We start from the raw sequence: 12,637 nt of genomic DNA, 5'->3' as shown, positions 1-12,637 counted from the left end.
AAACGGAAACGACAGTGTAGAAGGGTCACCAAACTCCACGATCCTAGCTAAACTTCAGAGGGCTCTCAGTGCAATCAGTTACTTAAAATTCAGGAAGATTCCATCCAAGCAGTCCAATGCATAGACTGCAATCAGCGGCTAAAATGGGCTTTCTGGAAACCACTATATAGTTAGTTTGTAAAGAAGGTATTAATAAGTGATAATGTCTTATGCATTAGTTGGACCATATACTACACTAAAAGTGTTGAAATTGGATAATAGTTGTAGAAGCCTGAGCTCCAAGCCAGGTAAAAAGTCAGATGCGGCCGCTTGCATTTGAAATCCAGCATTCTTACAAGGGAGATGAGAACCTGAGACAGGAGAATTTGTAGAAGCCCGAGGGCCAAGTTTGCTGGCAGTAAATGAGAGCCCCACCTCAACGAAGCGGGAAGTGAGAACCAGTTCTCTAAAGCTGCCCTTGTCTTCCACAGCTTAAAGCACCATGCATGCACTCACTCAAACTTTAAGAATGCACCGCGGGGTTCTAGACAATGTGACTTCAGAAAACATATCAGCCTTCAGCATCAGCCTTCCTCTTCCAAATTGGATATGATAGACTTTAGTATGTTGTGCTGTTCAGTAATCTCTCAGTCTATGAAACATATAGTCTTGACAAATAAACTTTATGCTTGTTTAATCTGAACTTTTGGCATCTTAAAATTTACTCTTTTATTTTTAAGTATTATAGCCTATGGGCTCTAATTCAGAGCATTAAAATAATTTACAGTACAGTATCACAATGCAGTTAGAATAGTAGCTGTTCTGTCTTCGCAGAAAATGCATCTACCATATGAACTAACTCTATTCTTGCTATAGAAGTTGACAAGAAGGATATCTTAGACATGCAGAGTCTCAATAAGTAAGAAAATGAGTAAATGGTGATTAAATGTGTATCACTGATAATGTTAACATGAGTGAACATGATGGCACAAAACTTGTGGGAAGCTTGCTTCATCCATACCGTGACCATGAAAGAAATTCGGAAGGTTTCCAATCAAGAACGGATATTCCACTTAGGATCAAAATTAAAATTAACTATTGTATATTTTAAATGGATTCTAAAGGGCAATTAGGTCTGTGGTAGAAGGACCTAAAGATCTGTGTTTTGACCATGCTAGCTTGGAAAATAAACAGTTTAATGTTATTAAAATAGTGCTGACCTTTGACAGCTTATCTGCTTCTCACAGTTTATAAAGTATTTTCACTATGTGAATATTAAATTAGAATTTTATAAGAAATATTTAATATCCTTTTCTAATATAAAAAGGTATTACACTTAGAAAAATGTACCACATAAAAACAATTTTAATTATTAACCACTAGCAATGCTTGAGCTTAATATTTGTCATTATTCTTAGCTGATAATGAGAATATCATTATCACATCTATAAAAATTGACTTTAAACTTTTTAAACAGGGTCACTTGTTTCATACTCGTTAAAGTCCTATGCAGTTAATAGTGTCATCACTCTCTCAGGGAAGAAGAATCTGGAACTCACGAGTAGTCCAAAGTCACCCTGCTAAGTAGCCAGTCATGGCCTCTTGGTGCAAAGCTAATGACATTAAATCTTAAAGACATTGTCAGCAGCAATTAGATCACCATATGCATTTACTTACTTATTCACATGCCTTCCTAGAAGTTATTTTATCTGCCTTGGATTATTTTATTTCAGCTGCATTAGAAAGGATAGACTTAATTCAGGAGGTCTAGCCTATATCTCTCAGGATGGGTCAAAAAATGACTAAAACCAGTAATATCCAATTCAAAGTTGTTAGTGTAATAGTTATGAAGCTCTTTTATTTCTTGCTTATTTATTCAACAGCTTAGAATAAGGTGCAGTAATATTATATCCATTTCAAAAAGTAGAAAGTTGAGCCACAATTTAATTAAGTATAACACAGGAAATAGATAGATAGATAGATAGATAGATAGATAGATAGATAGATAGATAGGTGGATGGATGGATGGATGGATGGATGGATGGACGGACAGACAGACAGATAGATAGACAGACAAACAGACAGACAAACAGATACACCAGGAATTAGACTAAGAAAGAAATGTTTGGCGTTGGGACCCATGCTTCTACTGTTATTTTACTGTTATCGACACTTCTCAGTGTTCTAGTAGGTGGAGTCTGAAGTCTAGAATCACACTTATTTTCTCTAGCGTCAGGAGGCAGATTTCATATTTCTCGAGGGCTTGTAAACAAATAGGAAAACAGAGGATCCAGGGAGTTGTATAATTTACCAGTAACTGCCAGTCTGTGGAGATAATTACTTCATCTTTTGTCAAGACCGAGGAAGTGTTATTAAAGTATTTTATTTGATTTATTGAAATCAAATAAAATACTATGTGTGTATGTGTGTGTGTGTGTGTGTGTGTGTGTGTGTGTGTGTGTGCAGAAAATTCTCATGTTCACAGTTTCCACTGTTGGAATCTGCAGCTAATAAAATTCAAAGGATCTATTTTCCCAGACAATTATCTTCCTCAAGCACTTTGGAGTTCCGATAGGGAATAATCATATTTATTCTCCCACCACACAAAGTAGTTACTTTGAGTGAAAGAAAGTCCTGGAGCTCTGTTTTTTGACAAGAGAAGGAGAGGAGATTCCGACCAACACTAAATGGATTGCAGTTTGAAGTAGCTTTTCTAAAGTACTTTTTTATTTCTGCTTTACTGAGAGAAAAAGAGAAGCATTAAATCAGAGATCTCTCTGTAACATATACTGGATTATTTTTAATCACAAATGTTCAGCCCCATAGGAAATAACACACAGTGTAAATGCCTATCAGAGACCAATATAAGGCACTTCGGCTATATTTTGAGATTTAGTATACTCCACTATGATTGGGACAGGTGACAAGGGCAGAAAAGAGAAGTATATTTTGATCACTAGTCATTAAATACCAATGCAACATATTAAATCCTATCACAAGGATATCCATATGAATAAAGACATGAATTTTAGAAAAAGAAAAAAGGTGTGACCGAAAGAGAGAGAAAAATCGACAGAAATATCAAGAATTGCCATGAAATAAGGCATCTGATCTGCGATTTAAGTTTAAGGTTAGTTTTCCTTGTCTTGTCTCTAAAGTGTTAAATTTGTAATGACAATCAATGAAACCATTTCAGGAACAAAATTTGGTGTTAAATGTCAAGGTTATTAGACTTGTATTTAGCCACAGAATTTACTTAACCTGCTATCTGTGTACCTCCCATCAATAGTGATCTATGGGGAGGTTTGTAGGCTCATCATTTGTGATGGAAAATTAAACAACCAAACAAAAATATTACAAAGTAAGCCTACTATTAAGAGGATAAATAATCACAGGAGATTTATTCTGAGAAATTTACAATAGTAAATAGAAAGACTGCATTTTATCCATTCAGAGGTAAGAGCTTTTTTTTTTATATTTTGTCTAGAGTGTAGGAACACAATAGTAAAAACAAACTAATTGTAATGAATATGATAAGGAGAAAAATAATAACGCAAATTAAACCTGTGGTTACTTCAAATTTCAACTTCCAATATAACTGCCTTCATCTTTGCATGCTAGGTATAATAATAAAAGATAAAAGAAGATAGAAAATTTCTCTTAAAAGTGATTTGATTTAGAGACTGTGGCGACTACATGAAAATAGGTTTTGCAAGGACAGAGTAACTTGCGAGAGCATATTGTAGGAGTTTTTAGCCTTATCAGACAGATTGATGAGAATACTGAAGGCTGTCTCTAGGCTAATGATGAAGATAAAAGACTACTGGTCTCAAGAGTGACATGAGAAGAGATGATACTCTTAACAACGGATTAAAAAAAAAACCACAAGGTTTTAAACTTGGAGATGTTTTTATAAATAAATATATGCAATAATTATAATCTGAACTGCAGAAGAAGTACTTTAAAGAAATTAAAACATGACAGAGAAATCAGAAATGATTCTATGGCCTAGAATCATAAAGGGTAAAAACTATCCTGAAACGATTGGTTATCTTGGCCTTATATAACATTTAATATTTGAAATAAAGAAGATCAGGTGATGAAGTTTATTTTCAACAAATTATTTTTCCTATTAATTCTGATTTTTAGGCATTAAAAGAAAATTCACTTAAGGATTTATGTAAAATGTATATAAAATATTAATGAGTAAATAAATTTTAATAAAAAACTATTTAAAAATGGATAAAACAATAAATAACAAATTCATATCAGATTAAGATAATGTAGTATCAGAACCTAGCTATTGGGAGACTACATCAAAATATGAGGAGGATCCTAAAAATGATGCAATTCAGTAACTTGGCTTAATGCTCTATCATTATAAAAATGATTTGAGCATATTCTAAATGTCAAGTAGATGTGGTATTTCGAAAATGACACTAGCAATATATAGATGTTTGAATTATGCATTGCACGTGTCCACTTTAATTCAAAATGACTAAAATACTCAAACCTCTTTTCCTTAGGACTTCCTTTTAACCAGAATTTATTCAACTAATCATATCACTCTTCAGATATGTATTTGAAATGTCTACATTAGCTGGTTATCTTAATTATTTTCAAGAGAGCATTGTTAGCTTCTCCATCATGAAGTTCATCATTGTGGGATTCCCTTACACTTACTAGGTGGCATTTATAACCTCATTTTTTAAAGAAATATTTGTTATTTATAGGTGATAATTTCATACCTGTATAGAATATATTGTGAACACAATCATCCTCCATCTACCTTTCCAAATTTCTCCATGCCTCACTACTAACTACTTGTCATACCCTATAAAATTATATCACAGGAGATATATATCAACAACTTTCATTGTCATTATTATTAAGATAAATACTTCATGGTTACATAAAGCATTTTCAGTTTTCAAATACAAAGTTGATTTACTTAGAATAGGATCTGAAGCAAGAAGAGCAATGCCTAAGCTGAAAAGACTGTTAGATAGACTTATTAAGCTCCTTAATTTGTATCGAAGAGTGAGAGTATACCAATTATCTCCTGACATCAGCAAAGCCTCTTGCAGCTGGATTTCACTGATCATGGGAAAATGAGCTTTACTGCCCCATTTTAACTCAGTCCTATTATTATTAACTCTCAAAGCCAGGAAATTATGATTTTTATCTCTCCTGTTCTTTACACCCTGCAGTATTAACTCATTTCCTTTGTCTTGGCTTTCTGCTACTGGGCATCTCAATAAGCAGAATGATTTGATTTGTCACCAAATGAGAACTTGGAGTTAATAAGGTCACATCAATCACATGGACCATGAGCTTTACTAGTCAGAATGATGTTATTTAACCAACATCATAAAACATGCTCTTTCGTAGACTGGTTCTAATGAAAACACTCTATTTTGAAAACAATAGCATATCTACTTTGCTCAAATAAAGAATGTTAACATGAGCAGTCCCCAACATTCCCCATGTAATTGAAGGTAGCACGTATGAAGAAATGCATGCATTTTGTATAGACCAGTAAGACTCTCCAAAGAATTTACATGTTATTTTCTGTCCTTTATCAACACCTATGTCTGGTATACTCTTGGTAACGGAAGCCACAATGCTGTACTAAGAAAGCAAAATCTTCACTTTTACTGCTCTATTTAAGAGGATTATAAACTAGCTCAGAGTTTGCAACTGTATTCAACTTAATCTATTCTGTTTAAGACTGCAATAATATCCAATGACTTAAATTCCAAATTTCTCTGAAAATTATGACTAACTATATTGGGGCAGATTGGTAATTAGAAACATTATCTTGACACAGCCATAACTTCATTTGCATGAGCCCATATGCAAATAGTTCAGAAGTTAAAAAAAAGGACAGTTTTCTATTTTAGTATAGGTTTAAATAGCTTTAAAAAGAGATTTAAAGAGTAAATGAAGAAAAGTGCAGCAAATGAAAATAAGACCATGAGAAAAAAGAAAATTATCATTTTTTCATTAACCCCAAGACTAGGTTGCAATACAGTGGCATTTAAATTTGGACCAACTGGGGATCAAATTATGTAGCTCCATGGGTGACAGAAACCCCGGGGTTTACAAGACACAGGTGATGCTTTCATTTACAACCCAAGAATGGCTTTGTAGGCCTTTATGTCAGCATGGAACAATGCCTAGGAGTCTGAGGCACGCATCCATGTAATTATGTGGTTAGTATACTTTATAATAAATTTTAAAATGTCCTAGAAGCTAACCTGGCTTGAAGCTAAGCATTCCCACATTGTGCTCCCCTGGATAGAGCAAGACTTTCTAGCGTGACAGAGATTATCTGCTCTTTCATGAACTTTGAAAGATGCCTCTTGATAGAAGAAACCACACTGTTAATTCAAAATAGTTAGAAATATTTATTTTTCATTAAAAGATATTTAAGCTGCTACTTTAATTCTAATCACGCAGTATGTGGGGAAATACTTATACCTACATAGCAATTATATTTTAATTACATTTTGGCTTAAGATTTTTAATAATAAAAGAATATACCTTGGTCAGTTCCCCTAACTTGTAGATGCAATTCTTATTATGTACATATATATATGTACATAAATATATATATATATATATAACATGAGTATCTTATATTTATATGTAATACTTATATATAATATATACATATATGTTTGATATTATTGGCTTTGAATTATTGAGGAAATAATGTTGGAAAATACCATTAGTATACATTAGTTTAGATGGTACTTACTTAAAATACAAGAAAATTTTCTTCAGAGGTTTGAACATGTCATTTACCGTGCAATGAATCAATCAACAATGCAGACACTAGGGAAAGTACAAACGGAGTACAGAATACAAATGCCATGCCCAAATTTTTCCAAACAGCAGGAGAAACCAGGCCAGGAAATGGACAATGGTATGTTTTAGATACATTACCAGTAACTCTGAAAGAAAAACTACTTCTGAACCTCATCCCCTACAGAATTCCCTTCCCTGACCTAAGACCATAGATTCCAAAAACACTTCTAAAATACATTTTGTTTGTTTGTTTTAGAAAAGCATGAAAACACATGAGCTTCCGGTTTGCCTAGGTTGTCTCTATAGTTTATGTCTATTTTCTGCAACTATGATGTTTCAGAACAAATGGAAGAATTTCTGAGCTTATTTTTGTGTGACTATAGTTTCTTAGTCTGTTATCTGAAACTTTGTTTCTCTTAGATGGTAGGTTATGCCACCTGCCCACCTGGGTTCCTTCTGCACCTGTGGGCAACATCCTACACCGTGACGTGATGCTAAGCTCATTCCCACGTTGAGATTGTATTTCAGTGTAGAATACTGCACTAACAAAGTGAGAAAGGGCTTTTTGTTGTCATCGTTAAGTATACAGTACAGTTTAAAAAGTAATAAACAACCAGTCTGATACATGGAATTCAATGAAGTCAAACTAACCAAATTTAGGCTTCCCTTTTAAAATGCAGGGAATATGAATAAGAAAGTGTAAGTAGCAAGTTATACCAACCCGTCTTGAAAGATATCTGAGTTGTGTGAACAAAGACACAACAGAATGTCTTAAAAGGAGTCCTGAAATATTCAAGTCCTGAGTTTGAAAATGTAAACCGAGCTAAGTTTGACTTTTCTAAGATGCCAAGTTTTTCTTATGCTAGTCACATAATAGATTTATTATACACATTCAGTAACATGAAACAACACTCACCAATAAATTCCAGAATCACTTTGCTAGTAAGCTATTACTAATCATAAAATAATTTCACTTCTAGCCTATTTGTATTTCATCTTCTACATACCAAGCAGAGGTTCAAAAGAATGTAATGACCTTGACAGGTCAGTTAACTCATGATCCATTTATTACTGGAAAATGTCCATGCCTTAAAAGGCAAATAAAGATAAATATAGAATGACGAACTATATCAAGAATAATCCAAATGTGATGTTTTAGAATATTATTTTTTAAAAGGCCTCTTTATATTGTTCAAGTGTAACAAGGATTTATTGTTTATTATATAAGTACATACTAAGTTGTTTATGAATCAAGCTACTTTTCTATTATTATAATCAAAATTTTCCAGTCCTATATGACAGGTAGACTATCATATGCACATCAAATATAACTTTGTTCAAAGTAATTCTAAAGTAAAACATATGATAACGTTGGAAACTTAATGGCATATATTTGTAAAGAATAAAATGAACCATTTGCAGTTGAAAATGACAATAAAGTAAGGTCATCTTTGATCCCAAAGCAATAGATGTAAAATCATGGTGGTACTTACCACAGTGAAATTCATAACCTTCAATATCCATATTGTCATGGCTAAGTTAACTATCATGGTAACCAACAGCAGAAGGACAAAGAAGTATAAGCACCTCTTTCGCCATCCATAAATCCCCACAGGGTAAAGTTGTGCATTCTCGGTCCTCTGCAGGTTGTTCTGCTGTGTCGCTAGGATATATTGTTCTCGTGTCATCTGGAAAGAAAGAGAGAAAGGAAGAAAGAGAACAGGAGGGAAGGAGGAAGAGATGATGGTGTGAAGGAAGAAGATGGAGAGAGATAAGAAGTGTTTGGTGAAGGGAAAGTAGGAAGGCAAGTAAGCATGAAAAAGAAATTAGGGGTGAGGAGAAGAAGGTGAGGGGGTGGTTGAGCAAGGTAGGTATGAAGGAAGGGAAGGTGCAAATTGTATAGAGCAGAAAAGCAAGGGGAAGGAGTACACAGAGAGGGAGGGAGAAAACAAGGAAGAGGGAGAAGAGAAAGGGGGAGAGAGAAAGATTAATATTAAACCAATCTTTAGTTTTTATATTTAAAATGTATAAGTCAGCTTAAAGATGATCAGTGAATACTAATTATTTCTGTGTATTCGAAATGGAACAACAACCCTCAAATTGTTCTCATCAATGTTATCAGCACAACCTTTCAGTTGACTCTCCCATGAGATACACACTATTTCCAGGCATACCTATTTAATTCCCACAAAGCACTTTTCTGTTTTGAGTCAAAGGACTCTCAGAATTGAGTCCTGGGGCCAATGACTCAGCATCCCTATGCATCCCAAGATTCTTTACCTTTCTCTGAAAAGACAGCACATGAATTGCTAAGTGTATATCTTTACATGAAAATATCAGCGGGTTGTCAAGAAAGTATGGGAGGAAAACACAACTACATTCCAGAGTACACTGGCATGGATTTAGATATTTTCTAAGTTTCATACCTTTAGGTAATAAACTTTGTCCTTATCACCCTCCCATTCCTTCTGCCATGTCCCCCTCCTGCTGACAACTATTTGCCAGCAAGTCCCCATCCTAAAGTGTTCTTTGTGTGTATCTGCGAACCACTGAGTTTAATTAGATCTTTTGCTGAAGGGTTGGTAGAGTGTCATCTATTTGTTCAAGGGAAATTTATCAATGGCCGCACCACTGAAGGAAATGGCACTTCTTCCCTTTTACCTGCTAATTCACAAAACTAAATTCACAACTTTGTTGGTTATTTGAGATATATTGAAATTTGTTGAAAAAATATGGACCCTTCAAAAAACACCAAGTACCACACAATGGTATAATGGTGTGAACAAAAGATAGTTGTGGAAAAGGAAAGATGGTATTTCTTGGTAATAAATAAATTAAGGCCTAAAATTATTTTCAAAGGACAATAACTTGCTTATTGCCTTGTATGCTATAATCAAGGTTAAAGAAATCAAAGACAATTTTCTGAGATAAATCTTAGAAAATACCATCAGTATCCACTAATAAAATTTTTATCCTTTTAAAATTTTACATATTATGATTTTTGAATAGAAATGTAATAGTTTAACTTATATTTATGTCCCAAATGTATTGATTATCATTTGTATTTCAATTAAGAATTAATGACTGTTTAAAATAATAGATAATATTTTTGGTTGTGAGCCTAGCCTTTAATGGCTGAGCCATCTCTCCAGCCCTTAAATGTGTAGTCCAGGCTGACCTCGAACTCCAGATCCACCTGCCTCTGCCTCCTTCACCGGTCTGCGCCACCAGAGCCGGGCGATGGTGGCGCATGCCTTTAATCCCAGCACTCGGGTACAGAGGCAGGTGGATCTCTGTGAGTTCGAGACCAGCCTGGTCTACAGAGCTAGTTCCAGGACAGGCTCCAAAGCCACAGAGAAACCCTGTCTCGAAAAACAAAACAAACAAACAAATAAATAAATAAATAAAAGATAATAAATTATACAAAGTTAATAGTAAATTATTTTTAAAGTAGGTAAGCACATGGTGATATTTCATAAAGCAGTAAAAGACTCATTAAGAGTGTCTGCTTCTAACAATTATAAAAATGAATCTAGAATAGAAAACTAAAAAAGTATCATTGAATTAAGCTTGTCTGATGTTGATTATCATTTTAACTGGGCAAAGATATGTTACATTTTTTATGCTGCAGAATATTGCTTTAACTCTGTAAAGGTGAGTAACTGTGGTTTGTGCTGCGTTTGTTTAATTATGTAAAGATGTGTTGCATTTGCTTCTCCTTGCCTGCCTAATGCACCTGATTGTTCTAATAAAGAAGCTGAGAGGCCACTACCTAGGCAGGAGAAAGATTAGGCAGGGCTGCCAGGAAGAAAGAACAGATAGCAGGAGAAATCTAGGTTCTCCAGAAGGAAGAAAAAGAAAATAGGGAGGAGAGAACAAAAATAAAACCTCCTGGTCAAGAAGCCAGGCAGCCAGACACAGAAATAACAAGAAAGTATCTAAAGGTAATCAGCCCTGTAGCAAAAGGTAGATAAAGAGACACAAGTTTATTTAAGTTTAAAGAGCTAGACAGAAATGTCCCTAAGCTAGAATGAGAAAGCAAAACTAATGATAAGTCTCTGTGTCATGATTTGTGAGCTGGTTGGTGCCCAAAAAGAAGTCTAGGTATACTTGTCTTTATCTATCTATGAAGTCAGGAGTGTTTTCTGAAATAAAACTTGACTTATGACTACATATTCTTTTCTCATCACAAATACTTTAGAGCATATACACTACCAAAATACAATAAGGTTATGGGTGCCTATTGAAGGTTTTTTGCTTGTTTGTTTTTTTTTTTTTTAGTTAAATAGGAAATTCAAATATTTATATGTTTAGAAAGCTCTCCTTGAATGGAATAATGTGGCATTAGTCATCTCAGTAGAAGATATTAACAGCTCACAGCTCCAAAGTTGAAAAATCACACCTGCTGTCTGAACACACTGTCCAATACCTTGGGTTTCTATGATTAAGAAAAATAATAGAAATATACTTTTCATTCATCCTGTATTTTCATTCCAACTAACCCCCTAAAAATGCAAAGAAATATAGTTTGAGTGTGCCTCATCCAAAACACTTGGGACCAGAAATATTTTTGAATCTGGAATTTCTGTGACTTTGTAATGTTTGCCTTTATATAAATATGGAATCAATGCCAAGTGTAAACTTTATTGGTACTTCTAATACACTTACTATAGACAAGAAAGCAAATCAAGCCATTTTAGTACCCATGTATTGGATTGAGACCACGGGATTTGAGGTGTAGAATTTTCCACCTTGTTTACCATATTGACTATAAAATGATCAGTTCAGCCTCCTGTCGAAGAGTACAGACTGAAAGACTGTCACTGTTTCCTGAGAGTCTACACAGCATGGTGAATCTCTGGTGCTTTTACTTTTTCTTTTTCTTTGGCAATATGAATTCAATACTCTCAAAAAGAACTCCCCTTCTTTTGGCAACTTAAGCTAATTAGGATATTCTCTGCCTAGATTTTATACTCTTTTTGCACAACTATCTCGCTTACACAAAAACCATTAGAATCCTTCAAAAGCCTAGTCTTTCCTAATTTCATAACCCCATGCATCAATCTTCTTAGGTCAAGAAACTGGTATCTCTGAATAAGGTAAAGGGATCTAAGTGATTCTCCCTGAAATTCAAAGCAGAACTACTTTAACTCTGGATGATTTTTTTTCTTTCTCCAAAATAAAATAAAATCACCTTCAACATTCTAATAATGGAATACAATTTTCATCAAGGCATTTAAACCTTAAATCAAAGATGTATGGGTAAATCAAACTATATTTTGTGAGTTTTCAATTATTGCATTCAAAGGTGTAAATATACGTTTTCAAATCTAGTTATTATCTATGTCTCTTATAAAACAGAGCTCGTTGTAAAACAGGAAAGAATGATTAATCAAGAGAAACTTAGCAAGATCCATGACAAATCATGCAACCCTGGGAGATTCTGGTGAAGCATTTTCAGTTAAATGAAAAAGAAATTACTTAGAGTAACAAAGTCCATTTATTACATATTCAGAGAGGACTACAGAAGGGGGTAATCATCTAAACTGGTTTATCATAGGGATAAACTAAGTATTCCAACATATGTAACATGGGTATTAAAGTATTTTGAATAGGTTACCATAATTGGATACAGAGGTAAAAGTGGCAAGAAGCAGGTTTTAGTTTAATCAAATGTTTATGAATTGACAGTTACTTGCAGGGTTATTTCATTATTTAGACATTTAAGGATTTAATATACTGTGAAAATTATAGTAAGAATAAATAAAAAGTAAGCTGTCAAAACAACATGATTAAAGAAAATAACTATAATAATACAAGGAAAATTGTAGTCCACATATATTAT

At 33.9% G+C, this 12,637-nt stretch overlaps 1 protein-coding gene across 1 annotated transcript in view; it reads right to left on the bottom strand.

The window, feature by feature from the left end:
* Positions 1-12,637, bottom strand: part of Sgcz (sarcoglycan zeta) — a 781,436-nt gene that overhangs the window by 241,953 nt on the left and 526,846 nt on the right. Inside the window, exon 2 of the mRNA XM_050147376.1 lies at positions 8,286-8,480. Within this exon, the coding sequence (XP_050003333.1) occupies positions 8,286-8,480 (195 nt within the window). The remainder of the gene's footprint in view (positions 1-8,285; positions 8,481-12,637) is intronic.

This window comes from Alexandromys fortis, unplaced genomic scaffold, assembly GCF_014885135.2.
Source record: "Alexandromys fortis isolate MF-2015 unplaced genomic scaffold, M_Fortis_MF-2015_v1.1 scaffold_32, whole genome shotgun sequence".
Lineage (NCBI taxonomy): Eukaryota > Metazoa > Chordata > Mammalia > Rodentia > Cricetidae > Alexandromys > Alexandromys fortis.
The sequence above is the reverse complement of the archived record's forward strand: the minus strand, read 5'-3'. Positions and strand labels throughout refer to the sequence as shown.